At 45.5% G+C, this 22,574-nt stretch overlaps 1 protein-coding gene across 3 annotated transcripts; it reads right to left on the bottom strand.

Annotated features, from left to right (window-relative positions):
* Positions 1–471: 471 nt before the first annotated feature.
* LOC140721505 (NACHT, LRR and PYD domains-containing protein 3-like) lies at positions 472–22,371 on the bottom strand. 3 transcript variants are annotated; one of them, XM_073036322.1, is made up of 12 exons: positions 22,078–22,371; positions 19,294–19,390; positions 17,053–17,487; positions 16,405–16,571; positions 13,704–13,875; positions 13,540–13,605; positions 7,760–9,497; positions 6,596–6,682; positions 6,270–6,440; positions 1,721–1,891; positions 1,398–1,565; positions 472–1,233 (listed from the first exon to the last, which is right to left on the bottom strand). In XM_073036322.1, exons 2-12 carry the CDS (start codon positions 19,301–19,303, stop codon positions 1,146–1,148), a joined length of 3,273 nt encoding a protein of 1,090 aa, XP_072892423.1. In that variant the 5' UTR covers positions 19,304–19,390; positions 22,078–22,371; the 3' UTR covers positions 472–1,145. The 3 variants fall into 3 exon arrangements, with proteins under 3 accessions (XP_072892423.1, XP_072892422.1, XP_072892424.1); XM_073036321.1 differs by having other exon boundaries at positions 13,540–13,608; XM_073036323.1 differs by lacking the exon at positions 1,721–1,891 and having other exon boundaries at positions 13,540–13,608.
* Between the last annotated feature and the right edge of the window lie 203 nt (positions 22,372–22,574).

Raw genomic sequence — 22,574 nt, forward strand, 5'->3', positions numbered from 1 at the left:
AGCCACTCACTCAGATGTCCAAGAGACATTCCGAGCCACCTCCAAAGTATCTCAGGAACTTAATACAGCAATTTTTCTTCAATTTCTCCCAGCTGATTCAGAACAGCTCCACGTTGTGTCTGACACAGGGAGTGTGGGATGGGACTGTGTGGAGGGAGCTTCACTCTGTGTCTGACCCTGGGAGAGTGTGATGGGACAGTGTAGGCAGTACTACACCCTCTCATACTACGGAGCTTAGTGGTATCACGTCTGATATTATACTCAATTTTAACTGTCTGCCTGGGGGCAGGAGGCTGTCAGTTAGCCAGGAAGGGGGTTTGGTGGAGATGAGATCCTGGGCATCGGACCTCCCTCAGCCTGGAGCTGAGACGCTACTGTGTCAGTGTGAGGAGCTCCGACCCACTGTTGCAGTGCACAGGGTGTGGGGGGCAGCAGAACCCTCAAATAAAACTCAAGTCCGGCACCAAGACAGGAAGTTACAGTGGTTTATTGATTTCATAATAACAAATACAAATTAAACAATATATGAGCTGCTGACGTGTGGGAATAAATAAGCTGCTCCCGATTCCCTCACAGTCACACACAATTAACTGACCAACGACAACGAGTGACAGGTTGAATAATCAGTTCCGTTTCTCACTGTCACTCTGCATCGGGAACTGATGATTAGAAAATCACACTTCAGGGCCGTGTCCGGGATCGCTGCAGATCCAGGGTCACTGCCGAGGGATTTGTCAATTTAACATCATTATATCGGCCAGACTGCCAAATACACCGTCCTCAGCAAAGGGAGCAAAAGGATTCTCTCCCGGGATAATCCCACCCCGGGACACCGGTGTCCCAGACTGAGCCCCGGACCACGGGCTCTTCCTGTCTGGGTAATTCCCCGGGCTCTCACGTGGGGGAGTCTCAAACCCACACCTCCGGAGGAATTAGCGCCGCTGGACAGCAGGTGGAAATATGTCACTACGGGACCGCTTCCGATGTCATAGAGCGCGTGACTAGAGCCTGTTCCATTAGAACCGTTGGGAATTAAACCTGGCATGCGGCCAATAATGGTAGGGCCGGCTGTTAAAGGAGAGCGGTGAGTTAAAGGGGAGGGCAGACGATCAGCCAATATGTCCCAATCCTGCAGACTGGGATGTTCACAGATCCACCGTCAGTTTGGGTCTGACTCCCTGCAGAGAGATCAGTTCCTTCTTCCCGGACTGACTGAACTGATTCACCGACAGCCTGAAACAGATGGAGGAATAAAGATGAAATAACCAGATCACACAACAGTGTCAGTAACAGGGGACCAGGGTTAATGTTTCAACAACACTCACAGACAAATATCACCAGAAAACCCACGGATCCGCTGATATTTTATCACATTGAACATTAACACAAACACTCACCGGATCCGCTCCAGACTTGGGAGGGTCAGTATGAGGCGGCAGAGAGCGGGGACAGATCGGTCTGTCAGCAAGTTCCCTACCAGGTTCAGCTCTGTCAGTGATGGGTTTGTACTGAGTGTGGAGACGAGATCCTCAGCACCAGAATCTGTGAGACCGACCTCCATCAGCCTGGAGATGAGAGAGAGTGAGGGTGAAGGACACAGAGAGACAGGAGACGGTACAAATCCCCAGTGTTTATCAGTAACACAATTACTGATCACATCAATGTTCAGTGTCAGACACCCAGTGACTGTAAACACAGTCTCCCACAGTCTGGTACTTACCCCAGTTTCTGTATTTTACACTCCGGGTTCCTCAGAGCCTCAGACACCAGTTTCATTCCTGAATCTCCCAGTTTATTACCACTCAGGTCTAGCTCCATCAGTGATGGGTTTGTACTGAGAGCGGAGGCAAGATCCTCGGCACCACAGTCTGTGAGACCGACATCCCCCAGCCTGGAGATGAGAGAGAGTGAGGGTGAAGGACACAGAGAGACAGGAGACGGTACAAATCCCGTGTTTATCAGTAACACAATTACTGATTTTTTTTCTTCAGCACGACTGCCTAAGTCGGCCAGTGAGAACAGCGAGAAGAGTTTAAAAGGAAGACAGATTTACAGAGCGAGCGTCAGAGGAGTGGGAGACAGAGTAGGAAGGCTTTGGCGATAAAGGGTCGAGGCGAGGTAGGTTATCTGTTTACAATACAGAGAGTATGTGTGTGAGGCTGGTTTTCTGTGCTCGGTGTCAGATGTGGGAGATCCTGGAGACTCCCAGCCTCCTGGACGGCAACATCTGCACCCGGTGTGTCGAGCTGCAGCTCCTTAGGGACCGAGTTAGGGAACTGGAGATGCAGCTCGATGATCTTCATCTGGTCAGGGAGAGTGAGGAGGTGATAGAGTGGAGTTACAGGCAGGGGGTCACACCGGGGCCATGGGAGACTGAAGAAGTGGGTCACAGTCAGGAGAGGGAAGGGGAAGAATCAGGTATTGGAGAGCAACCTAGTGGCTGTCCCTCTTAATGTTAAGTACTCCTGTTCGTGTACTGCTGGGGGGGTGGGGGAGTGGTGGGTGGAAGCAACAGTGGCCATACCTCTGACACAGAGTCTGGCCCTGTGGCTCAGATGGGTAGGGGAAGGAAGAGGATGGCAGCAGAGATAGGGGACTCTATAGTTAGGGGGCCAGACAGGCGATTCTGTTGACGCAGGAAAGAAACGCAGATGGTAGTTTGCCTCCCAGGTGCCAGGGTCTGGGATGTTTCAGATCACATCCAAGATATCCTGCATTGGGATGGAGAAGAGCCAGAGGTCGTGGTACATATAGGTACCAAAGACATAGGTAGGAAAAGGGAAGAGGTCCTGAAAACAGACTACAGGGCGTTAGGAAGTCAATTGAGAAACAGGACCGCAAAGGTAGTAATCTCAGGATTACCGCCTGTGCCACGTGACAGTGAGAATAGAAATAGAATGAGGCGGAGGATAAATGCGTGACTGAGGGATTGGAGCACGAGGCAGGGATTCAGATTTATGGATCACTGGGACCTCTTTTGGAGCAGGTGTGACCTGCATAAAAAGGACGGGTTGCACTTGAATCCCAGGGGGACCAATATCCTGGCGGGAAGGATTGCTCAAGCTATTGCAGAGTTTAAACTATTGTTGGGGGGTGGGAACTGAACTGAAGTGATGGAGGAAAGGGAGGTTGGCTCACAAATTAGAAAATTTGGAGACAGTGCGAAAGGGAGGATAGGCAGTTGATAGAGAAGGGACGCATTCAGACCGACGGATTGAAATACGTCTATTTTAATGCAAGGAGTATGCTGAATAAAGAGGATGAGCTTAGAGAGTGGATCAGCACTTGGAGCTATGATGTTGTTGCCATTACAGAGACTAGGATGGCTCAGGGGCAGGAATGGCTTCTTCGAGTGCCAGGCATTAATTGTTTCAGAAGGGACGGGGAGGGAGGAAAAAGAGGTGGGGGTGAGGCACTGTTGATCAGAGATAGTGTCACTGCTGCAGAAAAGGAGGAAGTCATGGAGGGGTTATTTATGGAGTCTCTGTGGGTGAAAGTTAGGAACAGGAAGGGGTCAATAACTCTACTGCGTGTTTTGTATCGCCCACCCAACAGTAACAGGGACATCGAGGAGCAGTTAGGGAGACAAATTCTGGAAAGGAGTAATAATAACAGGGTTGTTGAAGTGTGAGATTTCAATTTCCCAAATATCGATTGGCATCTCCCTAGAGTGAGGGGTTTAGATGGGGTGGAGTTTGTTAGGTGTGTTCAGGAAGGTTTCCTGCACAATATGTAGATAAGCCAACAAGAGGAGAAGCTGTACTTGATCTGGTATTGGGAAATGAACCTGGTCAGGTGTCAGGTCTCTCAGTGGAGGAGTACTTTGGAGATATTGATCACAATTCTATCTCTTTTACCATAGCATTAGAGAGGGATAGGAACAGGCAAGTTTGGGAAACCTTTAATTAGAGTAAAGGGAATGATGAGGCTATCATCCCTACAGATACCTACAAGTATCTGGGAGTACAGTTAGACAAGAAGCTAGACTGGACTGCCAACACAGATGCCTTGTGCAGGAAGGCACAGAGGCGACTGTACTTCCTAAGAAGGTTGGCGTCATTCAATGTCTGTAGTGAGATGCTGAAGATGTTCTATAGGTCAGTTGTGGAGAGCGCCCTCTTCTTTGTGGTGGCGTGTTGGGGAGGCAGCATTAAGAAGAGGGACGCCTCACGTCTTAATTAGCTGGTAAGGAAGGCGGGCTCTGTCGTGGGCAAAGTACTGGAGAGTTTAACATCGGTAGCTGAGCGAAGGGCGCTGAGTAGGCTACGGTCAATTATGGAAAACCCTGAACATCCTCTACATAGCACCATCCAGAGACAGAGAAGCAGTTTCAGCGACAGGTTACTATCGATGCAATGCTCCTCAGACAGGATGAAGAGGTCAATACTCCCCAATGACATTAGGCTTTACAATTCAACTGCCAGGACTTAAGAACTTTTTTTAAAGCTATTATTAATGCTTTTTGAGTTAGTGATTTAGATGCATATCATATTATTACTGAGTTAAGTATTGTATGTAATGAGTTTTTGCTACAACAAGTGTATGGGACATTGGAAAAAAAAATGTTGAATTTCCCCATGGGGATGAATAAAGTATCTATCTATCTATCTATCTATCTATCTAAGAAAGAGGATGTGCTGGAGCTTTTGGAAAGCATCGTTGTAAAAGTCACCGGGACATGACAGGATGTACCCCAGGCTACTGTGGGAGGTGAGGGAGGAGATTGCTGAGCCTCAGGCAATGATCTTTGCATCATCAATGAGGAGGGGAGAGGCTGTGGAGGATTGGAGGGTTTTGGATGTTGTTCCCTCATTCAAGAAAGGGAGTCGGGATAGCCCAGGAAATTATAGCCAGTGAGCCTTAATTCAGTGGTTGGTAAGTTGAAGGAGAAGATGCTGAGAGGCAGGATTTATGAAGAACTTGAGAGGCAAAATTTGATTAAGAATAGGCAGCTTGGCTTTGTCAAAGAAAGTTCGTGCCTTACCAGCCTAATTGATTTTTGGGGGGGGGGGGGGGGATGTGAATGAGCACATTGATGAATATTGAAGAGTAGATGTAGTGTATATGGATTTCAGCAAGGCATTTGATAATGTAGCCCATGCAAGGTTTATTGAGAAAGTAAGGAGGCATGGGATCCAAGGGGACATCGCTTTGTGGATCCAGAACTGGTTTGCCCACCGAAGGCAAAGAGTGATTGTAGACGGGTCATATTCTGCATGGAGGCTGGTGACCAGTGGTATGCCTCAGGGATCTGTTCTAGGACCCCAAGTCTTTGTGACTTTTATAAATCACCTGGATGAGGAAGTGGATGGGTGGGTTATTAAATTTGCTGATGACACAAAGGTTAGGGGTTTTATGGATAGTGTGGAGGGCTGACAGAGGTTACAATGGGACATTGATAGAATACAAAACTGGGCTGTGAAGTGGCAGATGGAGTTCAACTCAGATAAGTGTGAGGTGGTTCACTTTGGTAGGTCAAATATGATGGCAGAATATAGTATTAATGGTAAGACTCTTGGCAGTGTGGAGGATCAGAGGGATCTTGGGGTCCGAGTACATTGGTCACCCAAAGCTGCTACGCAGGTTGACTCTGTAGTTAAGAAGGCATACGGTGTATTGGCCTTTATCAGTCCTGGGACTGAGTTTAAGTGTCGAGAGGTAACGTTGAAGGTATATAGGACCCTGGTCAGACTCCCCTTGGAATACTGTGCTCAGTTCTGGTTGCCTCACGTGGAAACCATAGAAATGGTGCAAAGAAGATTTACAAAGTTGTTGCCTGGATTGGGGAGCATGCCTAATGAGAATAGGTTGAGTGAACTCGGCCTTTTCTCTTGGAATGATGGAGGATGAGAGATGACTTGATAAAGGGGTATAAGATAATGAGAGGCATTGATCATGTGGTTTGTCGGAGGCTTTTTCCTGGGGCTGAAATGGCTAGCACAAGAGGGCATAGTTTTATGGTGCTCGGAAGTAGGTACAGAGGCGATGTCAGGGGTAAGTTTTTTTACGTAGAGAGTACTGAGTGCATGGAATGGGCTGCCGGCGGCGGCCATGGATGTGGAAACGATAGGGTCTTGAGGAGACTCCTGGATGGCTTCAAGGAAAATAGAGGGCTGTGGGTAAAGCTTAGGTAGTTCTAAGGCAGGGACATGTTCAGCCTATATTGTGCTGTATGTTTTCTATGTTTCTTTGTTTCTACTGATCACATTAATGTTCAGTGTCAGATACCCAGTGACTGTAAACACAATCTCCCATAGTCTGGTACTTACTCCAGTTTCTGTATTTTACACTCCGGGTTCCTCAGAGCCGCAGACACCAGTTTCACTCCTGAATCTCCCAGTTTATTATGACTCAGGACCAGCTCTGTCAGTGATGGGTTTGTACTGAGAGCGGAGACGAGATCCTCGGCACTAGAATCTGTGAGACCGACATCGATCAGCCTGGAGATGAGAGAGAGTGAGGGTGAAGGACACAGAGAGACAGGAGACGGTACAAATCCCCTGTGTTTATCAGTAACACAATTACTGATCACATTAATGTTCAGTGTCAGACACCCAGTGACTCTAAACACAATCTCCCACAGTCTGGTACTTACCCCAGTTTCTGTATTTTACACTCCGGGTTCCTCAGAGCCGCAGACACCAGTTTCACTCCTGAATCTCCCAGTTCATTCCGCCCAAGTCTAAACACAGACAGACAAATTGATGAACAAAGTGATTCAAACCGTGGGTCTGGGGGAATTTCTCTCATTCGGATATTGCAGGAAACATTAAACCCTTCAGTAAATCACTGATTAGAGTTCCCATCACTCTCAATGTCCCTCACTGCCCAGCTCCAGCGTATTCACCGAATGTCAATAATTTAGTCTGTCGGTGTTACGCTGTAAACTCCATATATTCTGTCTCATTCCCGATGGTTAGAAAAGTGTTCCTGATGTGAGAGCGTCAGAGGGGCAGGGATGAAGGATGGGAGAAAGTCCCACAGTGAGGAAGATTTGTAAATGGGGAAATGTTGACGGGAGACAGTGGAAGAGACTCCACCTGAGGAAAAGGGATAGGAAGACAGAACCTGCAGGTGGAAGGGGATGGGGAAGAGAGGTCCCATACGACGAAGGGGAATGGGGATGAGAACTCCCACAGGAGGATACCGATGGGAAACGATAATCCAATTAGATGAGCTAATCCAGAAATAGATTGTACGGGAGGGGTGGGTCTGAACTGAGGCCCACAATCGGGAGGGGAGATGCGCCCATGTGGTCTGGGTATCTGGTAGTGAGTACAGTCACACAGGTGGACTGATGGTGATAGCCACACATGGGGAAGGGCAGGGGAGGACAATCTCACAATGGTATTTATTTCCTTCTCACTGGGACAGTCTGCTGACAGTCTCTTGTCCCTCACCAGGAAGGGGTTGTAAATCTCTGACCCACCTGCTGCAGTCAGTGTTGGTCTGGGTGTCAGTAACAGTGAGAAGGAACATTGTCAATGGACGTGTCACAGGCAGCGAGAAACACAGCCATTCCTGTGATTTACTACCATTAAACCAATGACCATTGTTCGCTGATCTGATGAAGTCTCCAACATCCCTTCACAAGAAACCACAGAACCCTCCCGTCCTTGGGGAATTACTGACTGACCCCGTGGGCATTTGTCACAACTCTTCACAATCTGATTCACTACAGTTTTACACAAATTCATTTACATTGAAACAACACAATGGAACAGTTTCGCAGTTCAGAGTGAGAGATAAATCAAGTTACCTCAACTCCTGGCACTTGTGCAGCCCGGGTCCCAGCCGCTGGATACCTTCACACTGACTGTGGCAGTTCTCCAGGTCGAGGTGTTTTATTGTATCACAGAGTCCGATGACATGAGACAGGACTGCACAGTCAATCGGGGTCAGTGTCGTTCCACTGAATGAAAGTGTTTCCACAGATCCCATTGCAGCCTGAGCCAGTCCACGATTCTGAGACTCAAACAGGTAGTGCAATGTGTTCAGGAGCCTCCTTTTACCAGCTTCAGTCCTCGTGTTTCCACTCTGGCGTTTAACCTCCTCCTTCACCCAGTCAATCACCCGGCAGGTTGTTTGATGAGGAAATGGACCCAGAAACTCCTCCAGGCCCCGAGTTGTCATTGGGCAGGAGAGACCAGCAACAAAACGGAGAAATACCTCAAATCGCCCATCTGTCATGTTGTGGGCTTCAGTGAGGAATATCAGGATATCTCCAGGATGTGGATTCAGGAATTGTGCGACTGCAGCTACAAACTCTTGGATGGTGAGGTGTGGGAATGTGTACACCACGCTCCGGGCAGAATCCTCTCTCTCCAAAAGCTCCATCAGGAACCCGGACAGGAACTGGGAAGGCTGCAGATTGTACTTAATCAAATCTCCATCTGTAAACACAATCTTCTTCTCGGACACTCCTCTGAAGGCCAACTGACCCACTCTGAGTAACACATCACGGGGGTTCTCAATCTCACGGCCGTGGTTTTTCAGGATGTTGTAAATATAGTAGGAGTACAGTTGGGTGATGGTCTTGGGAACTCGCTGCGGGTCCCAGACTCTTTGTGTGAAGAAGGGGCCCAGTGCCAGAGCGAGGATCCAGCAGTAGGATGGGTTGTAGCTCATGGTATACAAGACCTCGTTCTCCTTCACATGTTTGAAAACAGCTTCCGCCACCGTCTGATCTTCAAAATACCTGATGAAATATTCCTTCCGTTCTTCACCAACAAAGCCCAGGATTTCAGCCCAGATACCGATCTTCGCCTTTTCTAGTAAATGTAACGCAGTGGGGCGTGTGGTCACCAGGACTGAACACCCTGGGAGCAGCTTGTGTTGGATTAAACTGTACACAATGTCAGACACCTTGCACTTGAATGCAGGATCTATGCATGTGGACGGAGGTTCTGTGTCTCTCCGACTGTCAGCAAAATCAATTTTGTCATTGAATTCATCCAACCCATTGAATATAAACAGCAATCCCTCTGGGTTCTTCCAGACCTCTCTCAGGATATTCCCAAAGTAAGGATACTGATCCAGAATCAGTTCCTTCAGGTTTATTCGACAGTTAATACTGTTTAAATCGCGGAATTTGAAACTGAAGACAAATTGGAATTGTTGGTATATTTTCCCCATGGCCCAATCGTAAACAATCTTTTGTACCATTGTTGTTTTCCCGATCCCCGGAACCCCAGCCACTACTGCCGAACTACCAGATTTGGATTTACTCTGGGAAAAACTACTCTGGAACAACTGATCAGTCCGGATTTTTTCCAGTTCTCCGCGGAGATGTTTCTCTCTCAATTCCTCATGGTCTCTGCCTCTTGCCAGCAGCTCATGTTCCAGCAGTCTCCGATTTCGAACAGTAGAAATGACCGTGAGCTCAGCGTATCGATCAGCCAGCTGGAAAACCTTCACCTTCTCCCTCATCAGGATTGTGTTCACACTCAGTATTTCAGTCTGTGTCCGCAGAGTCTCCTTGTGTTTCTGTTGAACATCTTCCATGGGAACACAGAACATAGTCAAAATGTTAAATGGCTCAACTGACAAAGAATATTATAACTGCATTTCAACATTCAGCGTTTGAGATTACATGAATTAATTTCATACTTGCATGGATATTAGGACAAAGTAAAATTCTGTTCATAGACACCGGAAATGACAGTGATGAAAGTCCCAGAAAATGTCCAATCCTCATATTCTGACACTAATGACTTGTGAAGGTGAACATTCCCCTGATATCCTATTCCAATCCTGACTGCATTCCCGTTACAACAAAATTTCACTATATTTAAAGCATTGTTTGCATCATTAGCAGAGGATATTAATGTTGATCTGATGTGGAAATATGGAGAGCAGGACACTGTGCATTTTGGCAAAGCTGCACACTGGGGAGTCACAGGTGTCCACTGCTCTTGCATCAAAATAGGAGCAGAATATGCGGGAAATACTCAAGTCGGGCAGCATCTGTGGTGAGAATGACAGAGAACTTTTGGATTGATAACCCATCAGAATGACAAGAACTAAAATGGGCAGTTTTCAGTCTCAGTGATGGAGGAGCGGAGGAAAGATGAAAAGGAATCTCCCTGAATGGCAGAGACCATAAGCGTCTCAGTAGTGTACATTGTGTGTGTGGAGAGGGTGGTGAAGTCTTGGCAACTGCTACTGATCAGTCTGCCAGGTGGAGTGTGGGACACTGTATTATCATACCTCCACCCATCAGTCGACCGTGGCTTTTGCGTCCCAGCTGACAAGATACGCAAGCCAGGACACTCTTCCATTGGTTATCTTTCTTCTCTTATGATAGTTTCTTCATTTTTATGGATTCTTCTTTCATTTCCATTCAGTGATGTGCACCCTTTATCAGAATTGCATATGCTTGTGCCGAGTGCTGAATCCTCCTTGTGTTGATGAAAATATATCCTGAGAGCTAATTGTGGATTTCAGAAAAGGCGAGATGAGGGAACACAACACACCAGTCCTCATAGAGGGATCTGATGTGGAAAGAGTGAACAATTTCAAATTCCTGGCTGTCAATATCTCCGAGTATCTAACCTGGACCCACTATATCGATGCAGCTACAAAGAAGGCAAAAACGTGGCTATATTTCATCAGGAGTTTCCAACATCACTTGAATATTTCTACAGGTGCAACTTGGAGTGCATTGTAACTGGCTGTATCACCGTCTGGTTAATGGGGACTACTGTACAGCATCGGAGTAAGGCGCACACTCAACAATTCAGGAACAACTTCTCCTCTGCCGTCTAGTTTCTGAATGGACATAGAACCCATCAATAGTGACTCACTAATCTCTTTTTTTATTTCTATTTCTACACAACTTATTTATGGAATCACACAGATATGCATAGCTATATATGGTTTCTTTGGAAACTAGTAATTGTTTTAGCTTTACTGATGCAAGAACAACTAATTTCCAATCATCCCTGTACAGCTGTGTCAAAGTATAATCCGTTTTTTTTTCTCTGATATGAAACCTGATTTTTGACCGCTTCAGTAAATTAGAAAGCTAGTTTAAAACTAGACAAAACCATAGTAGGCTTTGTAAGCCGCTCTAGAAAATGCCTATTTTGATAACAGTGGTTGTTCCTCTGTGGTTGTTAATAGGGTGATTATTGTACGCCAATGGTTCATCAGATGTTGTAGAAATTTCACAAAGATTGGGTGCATCTTATATATATTAGGAAATTCTCTTAAACACATGAGGGACAGAATCAAATGGTTTTTGATAGACAATATAATATTGAAAGATTTCTGCTCTCCCCAGGGCTTGCTATAGAATTTCATAATCTATTATCAGTTGTTCCTTAAATCCGTTCATACCCAAGTTGTATTCTTACTGCACTTCTGTATGTCTATTGTGGTTATCTAAGTGAGTGGTAAAGTATTGTTAAGAAGCCAATAATAACATAGTAGATGACCATTCAATAGTATTATAAATGCAGAATTAAAGTTGTCCTTGAGGGTGGTGGTACATTATATCTTCGGCACCATGGGAGTATGAAAGAGAGAATATTTGTGGTAGGTTAGGGTTTAGCACCGAGGCTTTGGGCAGTGTTAGCGTCTTGCTAATTTGATTGAGTTCTTCCAGGAGGTGACAAAGGTGATGGATGAAGTTACACATGGATATTGTCTGCTTGGATATTAGTCGGGTGTTTGACAAGATCCCACATGGGAGGCTCATACAGAAAATTAACATGCTTGAGAACAGTGGTGATTGTCCTGGCTGCTGGGGACCCACACTGGGAGAAATTTCTTTCGCTGGTGTGTGGTGAATCTGTGAAATTATTGTCATAGACAGCTGAGGAAAACAAGTCATTGGGTATATTTAAAATGCAGGTCGATATGTTCCTGATTGGGAAGAGTGTCAACATTTACTGGAATAATGGGGTAGAGAGGAATTGAGGAGCAAATTCACTGAGCGGAATGGCTTAATTCTGCTCCTAGATCTTATGGTTTTAGGGAGCATATGGAGTATTGTATTCACTTCTGATTGTCCAGCTCTTGGAAGGATTGGAGAGGGTGCAGAACAGGTTCATCAGAGTGTTGCCTGGATTCGGTGACATGTGAGACAAGTAGAGTAACTTGATAGGCTTGGTTTGTTTACTCTGGAGTTAGAATAGAGATCTGACAGAGGTGTACAAGTTTGAGAGATAAGAGTTTAGGTACACAGCCTGTATTTTGTTGTTTTTTGTTTCACATATGACTGGTGTCTAGTACCAGAGGGCGTTTGATTAGGGTGAGATGGAGTAAATTTACAGCACATGGGTAGTATTTTCACCTGGTAGTGGGTGCCTGGAATTTATTCAACACACACAAAATGCTGGAGGAATGCAGCAGGCCAGGCAGCATCTATAAGGAGAAGTGCTGTTGACATTTTGGGCCGAGACCCTTCGTCAGGACTATCTGAAAGGGAAGATAGTAGGAGATTTGAAAGTAGTGGGGGGAGGGGGAAAATGCGAAATGATAGGAGAAGTCCGGAGGGGGTGGGGTGAAGCTGAGAGCCGGAAAGGTGATTGGGAAAAGGGATAAAGAGCTGGAGAAGGGAAAGGATCAAGGGACGGGAGGCCTAGGGAGAAAGAAAGGGGGAGGGGAGCACCAGAGGAAGATGGAGAACAGGCAGAGTGATGGGCAGAGGGAGAAAAAAAAACTAAATATATCAGGGATTGGATAAGAAGGGGAGGATGGGCATTAACGGAAGTTAGCGAAGTCAGTGTTCATGCCATCAGGTTGGAGGCTACCCAGCCGGTATATAAGGTGTTGTTCCTCCAACCTGACTGTGGCTTTATCTTGACAGTAGAGAAGCCATGGGTAGACATATCAGAATGGGAATGGGACGTGGAATTAAAATGTGTGGCCACTGGGAGATGCTGCTTTCTCTGGCGGACAGAGCGTAGGTGTTCTGCGTACACGTTTATTGCCTGGGTCATGTCGGAGGCAACTACGATATAGATTCTCCTAGATATACGCACGAAGTGTGCAGTAAATGCAAGGATTTGGTCAGTAATATAAAAGAGGATAAAAAAGTATTTTTAAGAGTAAAAAAAGTGAGAGGGTCGATATTGGATGGCTGAAAAATGATGTTGTGGATGTAATAATGGGTTGAAAAGGAAATGGCAGACAAACTCTGTGGAAGTCACTTGCAGAATTACACAATGTAATGAGCATCAGCAGACAGAATTGAGTGTAGCTGCTATTACGAAGGAAAAGAGGCTTCGGAATCTGAAAGTCTGAAGATAGAAAAGTCACCTGGACTGGAAGATACAGTGTATCAGGAGCATGTCTGTTGTGTGTGGGCGTTCCCAGAGTGTTAGAACCTGGAGTGAAGGCTTCACCAGAACCAACAGCTGGATTCGTAGAAGAATACATTGTAGAATATTCAGGCTGCAACGAGAGATTCTCTGAATTGTACCCTGAACCAGAGATCAGCGAATGATTAATGGTGAATTTTGATTCCCAGGTTCTATCAAGTCACAGTCAAACATTTGAGATCTGGTTTGAACTGTGCATTTCATCACTCACCTATCAGATGAGAGGGTAACTCAAATAACTCTTGGGTGATGTTCATGTATTCTTGTGGATCAGGACCTGCTTGAATCAAAAAAATGTCCATGAAAACAGAACTAAAATAATTAAACCTGTTTATTTCAATGTGCCTTTGTGTTCAGTGCGTGTTTTTAACATACCGAGTTCCTGTATTTCCCTCAGTATTTTGTCCAACTTCGGTAACTCAGTCCTCCATGTCACAAAGGATTCCCACATCGCCCTCCGGGCCCGGGAGCCTTTGCCCATCACCAAACTGAGGAAGAGTCTGGAACTCTCTACCCGGTTTCCCTTCTCTGTCAGTTCAGTGACTTTCTATAAAAGGAAAACAATGAATTTATTGTGGAGCAGACAGACAGACTTGGAGAATGTGGAGGAAAATATCTGTTCATGGTCCCAGTAGCTTCAGAACAGATGCAGTAACTGGGCTGCAGGCAGTGTATTCCAGACCCCCACAACTCTCCCCAAAGATGAAAAATTATACCAGAGGGAGGATGATCAACCGTGGCTGACGAGGAAGTTAATGCAGCACAAAAGCAAAGGAGAGGACACAGAATATAGCAAAATATAGTGGAAAACTGGAGGACTGGGAAGCGTTTACTGAACAGCCGAAAGCAACTAAAAAGCTGTAAGTAGAGAGAATATGAAATATGAAGGTAGGCCAGCTAATAATGTAAAATAGCTTACCAAAAATTTCTTTTGATATATATGTCCTTTTAGGACATCCTATTGATTTTTTGTGTGATGCTTTGTGCATGGTAGTTCATATCTAATCAATCTTACTGTTTTCCCAGGAAGTTACCAGGAAAGTTGATGAATGGAAGGAAGTGGGTGTTGTGTGCATGGACTTTAGCATGTCATTTGACAAGGTACCGCAAGGAGGGTGGGCAAGAAAGTTCATTTGCTCAGCAGTCAAGGTAAAGTGGTAAATTGGATTAATCAATGGCTTTTTGGAAGAAGACAGAGAGTGGTTATAGACTGTTGAATCTCTAACTGCGAGTCTGTAACCCAGGGATCGGTGTTGGGTCCGTTGTTGTTTGTCATCTATATCAATGATCTGGATGAAAATGTGGTTAACTCGATCAGCAAATTTGCGGATGACACTAAGAGTGGGGACGTGTAGGAAGAGAGGGGAAGACGACCAAAGCTTGCAGTGGTGTCTAAACCAGCTGAGAAATGGGCTGAAAAATGGCGAATGTAATTTAATGCAGACAAATGCGACGTGTTGCACTTTCGAATGACCAAGCAGTGTCGATCTTACACAGTGACCAGTAGGGCACTGTGGAGTGTAGTAGAACAAAGTGATTTGGGAATACAGGTCCATAATCATTAAAAGTGGCAGCAAAGGTAGATAGATTGGAAGGAAAGTATTTGGAAAGAAAATATTGAGTACAGGAGGTGAGATATGATGTTGAATGTGTACAAGACGTTGGTGAGAACTAATTTTGAATATTATGTGCATTACCAGTCAGCTACTTATAGATGTAATGAAGTTTGGAAGAGTACAGAAAAAAATTTACAAGGATGTTGTCGGATTGGAGGACTTGAATTATAGGAAAAGATTTAACACATTCTGCCTTGGAACGTAGAAAATTGAGGGGAGATTTGAAAGAGGTACAGAAAATTATGACGGGTATTGATAAGGAAAACACAAGCAGACATTTTACACTGTCGCAAAGAAGTACTGCAACAAGAGGTCTTCAGAACAGGGTGAAGGGTGAAAAAGTTTAAGGGGTACATGAGGGGAATCTTCTTCACTCGGAGGGTGGTGAGAGTGTGGAACGAGCTAGCAGCATGAGGTACAAGCGGTTAAGAGATGTCTGGATAGATACATGAATGATAAAGTATAGAGCTCCACCTCTGTCACAATGGTTCTCTCAAGTGATTGATTCTGTGTCTTAGTTTGGAGAAAATTAGAAGATGAACCTTTGAATCTGTGTTTGATTTTGAGAAAAGATGGGGTTCATTAGCTCATTATTACCATTTGAGTTAATTGATAGATTTCCTCCATGATATAATTGTAAATCTTGGTATATTTTTTTCTTGCTGGCAGCTTGATGTTTATCTTTAGAAACTTTATTGTATGATGCGTGGCTCCGCGGTTGAACTCTTAATAATTTTTTTCCCCCCACTTTTCTTTGCTTTAGTAGGGTTTTTTGTGTCACCATATTTTTCAATTTTTAAAACAATGTTTTCTTTCCCCTTCAGACGTTGTTTTACCTACTTTGATGTACTCTTGTTATTTTGGATGATAATAATAAAAAAGATTTGAAAAGGAAGGAGGGTAGAGAGCGCTATGGCCTGGTGAAGGTCGATGGGAATAGGCAGCTTCAGTAGTCCAGCATGGAATAGATGGGCCAAAGGGCCTGCTTCTGTGCTGTACTTTCCGACGACTCTGATAAGTCAGTCACTTATTGTTCGGGAACTCAGATGGAGACCAGATCAGCTGTGGTTAGCAGGTTTCCCTCCCTCAAGTTCCACAGTGAAGCTGGTTGGCCCAATTTACAATCTGACAGTTTCACATTCATCCTGGATTAATGAGCTGAGGTGAATTTGACTGACGGTCCTGATGAGACGCGAAATTAGTTTTAGACTGAACACTTGCTCAACAGTCCAGATATGCAGCCAATGCTCTTATATCACACGGATAAATACAGCAGGTGTGAGAGGAAAAGGTGATACTGTACCTGTAGTTCCCAGTGCTGAAACCAGATCTGCTGGAGACAAGTCAGAGATCAAAGTCTCCATTGCCATGTAGAACTACTAGAATGTGCAGGAGATTAATATTGATCACTATTCCCTCTGATACCAGCAGTTCAGTGACAATACACTAAATACACTCACCTCATTTTCTTCTCTACTGAAATGTCCCTCCTTTGTCAACATCCAACCGAATCTTTCAACCTTTTCTTCAATCGCTTGTTGGAGTCTGTCCCTGTAGAACTTTGTCAGTTGGTACAGTCGATACTCCTCCCCCTCTGCCAGGAGGTCAGAGATTGTAAACTCTGGCTCTGCGAATATAAAAAGAGAATGTAGACATGAACTCAAATCTCCCTCGTCTCCAGCGCTCTCACCCAACGCAACGAAGAAAATCCAGTCTGGAACCTCAGTGTTCACCTGCCTTCAGCTGGAAACATGGATTTTGTCCTAAACTCGAACACTGGCCTTAAAACTGACCCAGCGATGTTCTGGGCATTACGTTACCAGAAGGACCTCATTTAATACCAACCATCCTGGAAAATATATTTTCCTTAATTCACATCCTGGAAATACTCTCTTCATCTGGAACGTAGCATTTCCTCCAATGCACAGCCTGGAAATCCTCAGAGCAGGTAGTACATTTCCTGTAGTGCGGTAATGGGTGCCCCACTACACCACATGTACCACACCCATACTTTTACCCTCTCCTCTGATCGACCCTCAAACAAGGAATCACATTTACCCTCCTCCCTGCCACATTCTGAGAACCCATCATCTTCATGTTCCACTCACCCGCTCCTTGTTGGGGACTTGACAATTCCGTGTTTAATGAGCTTCCGAGCTGACAGACAGTTGCCTCACTTGTACTGGTTTCAGGGTCCTGATTGGTGTCTCTGACGTCACTGTCTCTGAGCTGACAGGCAGTCGCCTCACTTGTGCTGGTTCCAGGGTCCTGATCAGTGTCTCTGACATCACTATCTCTGGGCTGACAGGCAGTCGCCTCACTTGTGCTGGTTCCAGGGTCCTGATCGGTGTCTCTGACGTCACTGTCTCTGGGCTGAATTTGCTCCTCCTCCTCCACTGCGGTCGGATCGCTTTCTATTGGGACATTGCTCTCAATCTGACCCTGCTTTGGTACCTTGCTTCCCGTGTCCCGATCATCTTCCCTCGATGAGTTGCCTGGCAAAAACCTCTTGAGTACTTTCTGTACTCGATTTAAATTCCCACCTGAAATAAATGATGAATTGCTGGTTATACCAGAGTGATTTAGAGCAGATCAGAACTGATTGAGACTGGGTGGGTGCAATGGAGCCGAGGCTCTAGCTGACCAGACTTGGAGTGGGACTGTGCTGGTGAATGTGAACCACACCTCCTCCAGGTGACCATCCCAATAAGCCAGTGAGTGGACACATCCACTCCCAGAAAAAGAACAGGATAGACACAGTAATAGTGACCTGTCACATGATGTCCCGTCCCATTGGTCACAGACTGACCATTACCTTGAGACCTATGCTGTCCAGTCTCCCGCATGATGATCGTCATGTAGCAACTGTGCAGGTCATTGGCAAAGTCTTGCTCAGAGAGCTTTGTGTGTAGTTGTGGTTGCAAATCTATAGGATGGACATGATTAAACTGGAAAGAGAGTAGTGGAGAATGACCAGCATGGTGCTGGGACAGTTTGCCCTGGAGTATGGGAGCTGGAAGGGTGACCTTGCACATGTACATAAAATAATCAGGGGTGTAGATAGGGTAGATGGTCACAGTCTTTTTCCCAGGGTAGGGGAGTCTGAAACTCAAGGGCAGAAATTTAAAAAGGGACCGAAGGGTCATTCTTTCGTGTGGGTATAAATTACATGCAGTCAGAGGAGGCTGACAACAGAAATAAAATTACAAAGTTGAGAAAATGTGGGCAGGGAAAAGGATAGAAGTCTATAAGGGAAATTTGGGAAAAGCTGTCAGAAAATGAGGCAAGCTCAAAAGACATTTAGGTCAGCATGAATTAGTTGGGTCGAAGGACCTGTATCCAGGCTGTAATCTCTGTTTTATTCCACCTGGACTCACAGAGTTGAGCACAATCACAAAGCCAATTGGGGACTGAGACATTTGGTCACTGGTTATACAAGGTTTCTCACCAGATGTCCTGGGATTTAAAATCCAGGTAGCAGATCATCTCAAGAGAGAAATATTGAGAACTCATGTTCACCATTTGTCCACAGCCCAGACATGGATTTGATTATTAAAACACCGAAGCAGACAACAAATTTATCTACAGTGAACTGTCTTCTGATCCTTGGCCATTCTCAACGCTGGCAATGTCCTTGGCATGGCTACAGAAAACAGATTTCAGAAACTCCGCTCATCTCCTTTCTGCAGCAGCCCACAAAAACAAAAGGGAGTTGATAGCTGCCCTTCCAAAACCTGATGTGCTCTGTTCTCACACAATCTCTGAATTCCTGGAAATGTTCCTACTATCTAGTTCTGAATTTTATAAATGAAAGTTGGAGATTTCTTACACATCAGAGCCTGTCTAGAGGTGAAGCAAAAACTAACCCTGGACTTTTACATAACCCACAAGCCCGCTGTTGCATTCCTGTGTTTCACTCACAGCCACCTGATTCAGGGTCTCATGCTCCTTTCACTCAGCTGAAGCTTTGCTTGGTGAGTGGAGTGATCTTTGCTTGGTGAGTGGAGTGATTCAGCCATCACCGGTGTCAGGTCCCTGAGCTGGAACTGTTAGATTGATCAATTACTCAAGGCCGCTTTACCAGTGGGATAAATAACACTTACAAACAAGCTGGATGAACTCAGCAGGTCGGGTAGCATCCATTTTCAACAGATGCCGCCCGACCTGCTGAGTTTATCCAGCTTGTTTGCACGCGTTGATTTGACCACAGCATCTGCAGTGTACTTTGTGTTGGATAAATAACACTGCTTGATTAAAGTTTTCTGTACCCAGTTAAGTAAGTTTCTTCATCTATACTAGTGCGTGCCAACGTGACCGAAGTTTAATTATAAAGATCCCACTTATCATACCTGTGTCCATTCTGATTGTGACTGAGGATTGTTGGTTGTCACCTTCTTGTTTACACTTTGGTCCCGGTGCTGAACAGCTCTACCTGCTGGTGATACCCTGAATTGCACACAACAATCAGACTGAGTCAGAGAGAGAACTTTGTAAATATGACTGTATCTCCATCCCCTATATTCGAGCAGCAGTTTGCTTAGGGACAAAAGATTCCCTGTTAATAACAACCACCACACCATGTCTGTATGTCTGTCCAGTGCATCCACTGATAGAGTTATAGAGCAACAGATACAGACCCTTCAGCCCATCGAGACAATGCTGACCACAGTGCTCACCCAGATGGTCCAAATTTCCTGTGATGGGCCCATTTCCCTCCTGGCCTCTTCACTCCATCTACACATCCCAACTGCTTCTGGAATTATACAGTTGTGCTGCCTCATCCACTTCCTCTGGCAGGTCCCTCCACATAATCACCAGCCTCTGTATGAAACCGTTGCTGCTCGTGTTGGTTTTGCAATCTATTTACCACTCCTCTGCCCATTTTGATCCCCTATAAGCTACGACAGTGTTCACCGTGAACATCATCTACTAATTTTGTATCATCTGCGAACTTACTGGTCAAGCCTTGGACATTCACATCCAATTGTGTGTAGGACATTGACTGTTCTGGAACCTGGCAGTGTGTGTGCTGAGGCACCTGTACTTTCTACCTGATAGCAGCAGCGATAAAATGCATTGCCTGGGTGGTGAGGATCTGCGATAATAGATGCTGCCTTTCTACAGCAACATTTCATGTAGATGTGCTCAATGGTTGAGAGAGCTTTACCTGTGACATACCAGGCCAAACCCACTAACTTTTGTAGGATTTTCTGCTCAAAGGCATTGGTGTTCCCCAACCAGTCCATAATGCAGACAGTCAGCTGACCTTCCATCACACATCTACAGAGGTTTGCCAAGGTTTTTGCTGACATACCTCCCTTCACATGTAGTCATTATAATAACTTACAGTAATTAAATTGTCAAAACTTTTCTAGTTAACATACCGATATGCTGGACCACACTGCTGGACTCAAAACTGCTGCAGATCATGAAATCATGGCTGATCAGATCTAAAATTTAATTACGTTTTCCCCCATATCCATCCCTGTAATACTTCAAACCCACTGTTTATCAACAATCTCGGCTTTAAACAGAATTACAGTCTTTGCTTCCACTGGCAATTGAGAGGAAGAGTTCAAATTGCTCACAATCAACACAGGAAAAATAGATGTATTCGTCTGAAATAAGGAACTCTGAAAAGGGAACAGGTGTTTGCTGTACGGATCCCGCCCCCTTGCTTTGAAACAGGTGGCCATTGTTCTAGAGCTGTTATTAGTCTTTACTAAACCAGTGAAAAATGTAAATCATGCAAGCAGGGAACAGTTGGAAAACAAAAGACACCACAGCCAGAAGTGACTTAAAAAACACAGATACCTCTTTGATCGCTGATGCAATGCACAGACAACTGGTTGTTTGGAAATAAAGATCCAACATATATATCAAAAAACGGATTTTTCTCACCTTAATTCCTCAAGAATATTCTGACAGTGTGGATTCAAATAACCCATCCCAGTGCCCCACATGGATCTCTCAAAACCATAACAACACACAGGTGCTGGAGGAACTCAGCAGGTCAGGCAGCATCTATGGATGGGTATAAACAGTCGACATTACGGACCAAGTCCCTTCATCAGGACTGGAATGGAAAGGGGAAGAGGGTGGAAGACTGATTCGGAAGATGCTGGTGGTTGTTCTGTGAGACTCGGTGCTCAGGGTCTGCGTGCAAGCAGCTGCCTGTCCGGGCACATTCCGTAGAACAGTGAGCGGCCGTTCCGCTGAAATCAAATCCAAAGCGGTTCGGCAAAACACTGTCATTCAAGCGTGAAGAAAGTTTAACCCTTTCTGCTACAAGGAAGAGCTATAGAACCAATGACGCGATGTAAAGTACATCAGCTGGGGTCTCGAAGGTCGACTGTTCTTTGTTCCATAGATGTTGCCTGGACTGTAGAGTTCCTCCAGCATTTTGAGTGTGTTGCTCGGATTTCCAGCTTCTGCTGATTTTCTCTTGTTTCAGAGAGATCGGTGACGGGTCACTACCCGTGGGATATCTCACATGTCACTACCGGGGTGAAAGATGCCCTCTGTTTACACTCAGTAGAAACCACCCTGGAGAGTATTTCTGGTTGACGGCAATAATGTTGTTTCTCTTAATCCATTTAGACCAGGGGTGTCAAACTCATTTTAGGTCACGGGCCGGATTGAGCAAAATGCAGCTTCATGCGAGCCGGATCAGTCGGACGCGTGCGAATGCAGCTTTCGTTGCCTCCGTTTTTTTCAGCCTGCTCTCATGTGTCTCAGCCTCTGCTATAACTACAAAGTGTTTCACTTTACAAATTCAGTTTCTTATGAAGAAGACTGCCGAGCAAGACTGCCGAATAAACACTAAAAACCCTGAAAACCTGGTACCTGAATAAACTCAGCATTAGCCATATCATAAGCCATAGGCGCTTCGATTACTGGGGCCAGCTTTAATAGTAATTAGATATTATCTCGCGGGCCAAAGATAATTCCACCGCGGGCCGGATTTGGCCCGTGGGCCTTGAGTTTGACATATATGATTTAGACAGTAATTGACTCGTTAACATGAACATGTCAGAACTGCCTCCTCCCACGAAATTCACTCCTGATCTCGACCAAAGCCCAGTCTCACTTTAAACAGTGAATAGTTGTGCAGAATCATAGACAACACTTACCTCTGATGATGTAACTGAACGGCGTTCAATGTGGTCCGGGGAAATCACAGTCCGACTTCCCGGGTGATCGACAACGTTCCCGCACCGGTGTGCTCACCCTGTACGGAGAGTTGAGTCTGAGCTGCTGCTCCCGAGGCCACTCGGCTGTGATGTGTCCATCGCTCATTACAGATGGGAAGGACCGGGTGAGCCGGGGTAGAGCGGGACTGCCGCAGTCCGGGTCACACTAACTCTCACCGGCTCAGGACGGGTCTGACAGCGGGAGGAGGTGGGAGTGGGATCAATGTAGCAACCCTGAAGAGGAAAACAAACAGGCTGCGTTAACCTTTCTGTCCAGATTTCCGTGTGGATCTCTCCTTTTTCTTTCATCGTAACCAGTGGGGTGGAGCTTTTCTATGTAACTCAGCGAGTCCCAGGCTGCGAATTTGATCCAGCCCGGGTTCTGGGAGGGTCTGTGTAAGAAAGACTGCCTGACGTGGATAGAGTTTCAGCTCAAA

This window comes from Hemitrygon akajei, unplaced genomic scaffold (assembly GCF_048418815.1).
Source record: "Hemitrygon akajei unplaced genomic scaffold, sHemAka1.3 Scf000057, whole genome shotgun sequence".
NCBI classification, from domain to species: Eukaryota; Metazoa; Chordata; class Chondrichthyes; order Myliobatiformes; family Dasyatidae; genus Hemitrygon; species Hemitrygon akajei.

What these genes read in the sequence shown, in the direction of transcription:
- LOC140721505 (XM_073036321.1), bottom strand. An exon ending in TCAGTAGAGAAGAAAATGAG is followed by an intron (nt 13,876 to 16,404) that starts GTGAGTGTATTT and finishes TTCCTTTTATAG; the next exon opens with AAAGTCACTGAACTGACAGA. An exon ending in GAGGGAAATACAGGAACTCG is followed by an intron (nt 13,609 to 13,703) that starts GTATGTTAAAAA and finishes TTTTGATTCAAG; the next exon opens with CAGGTCCTGATCCACAAGAA.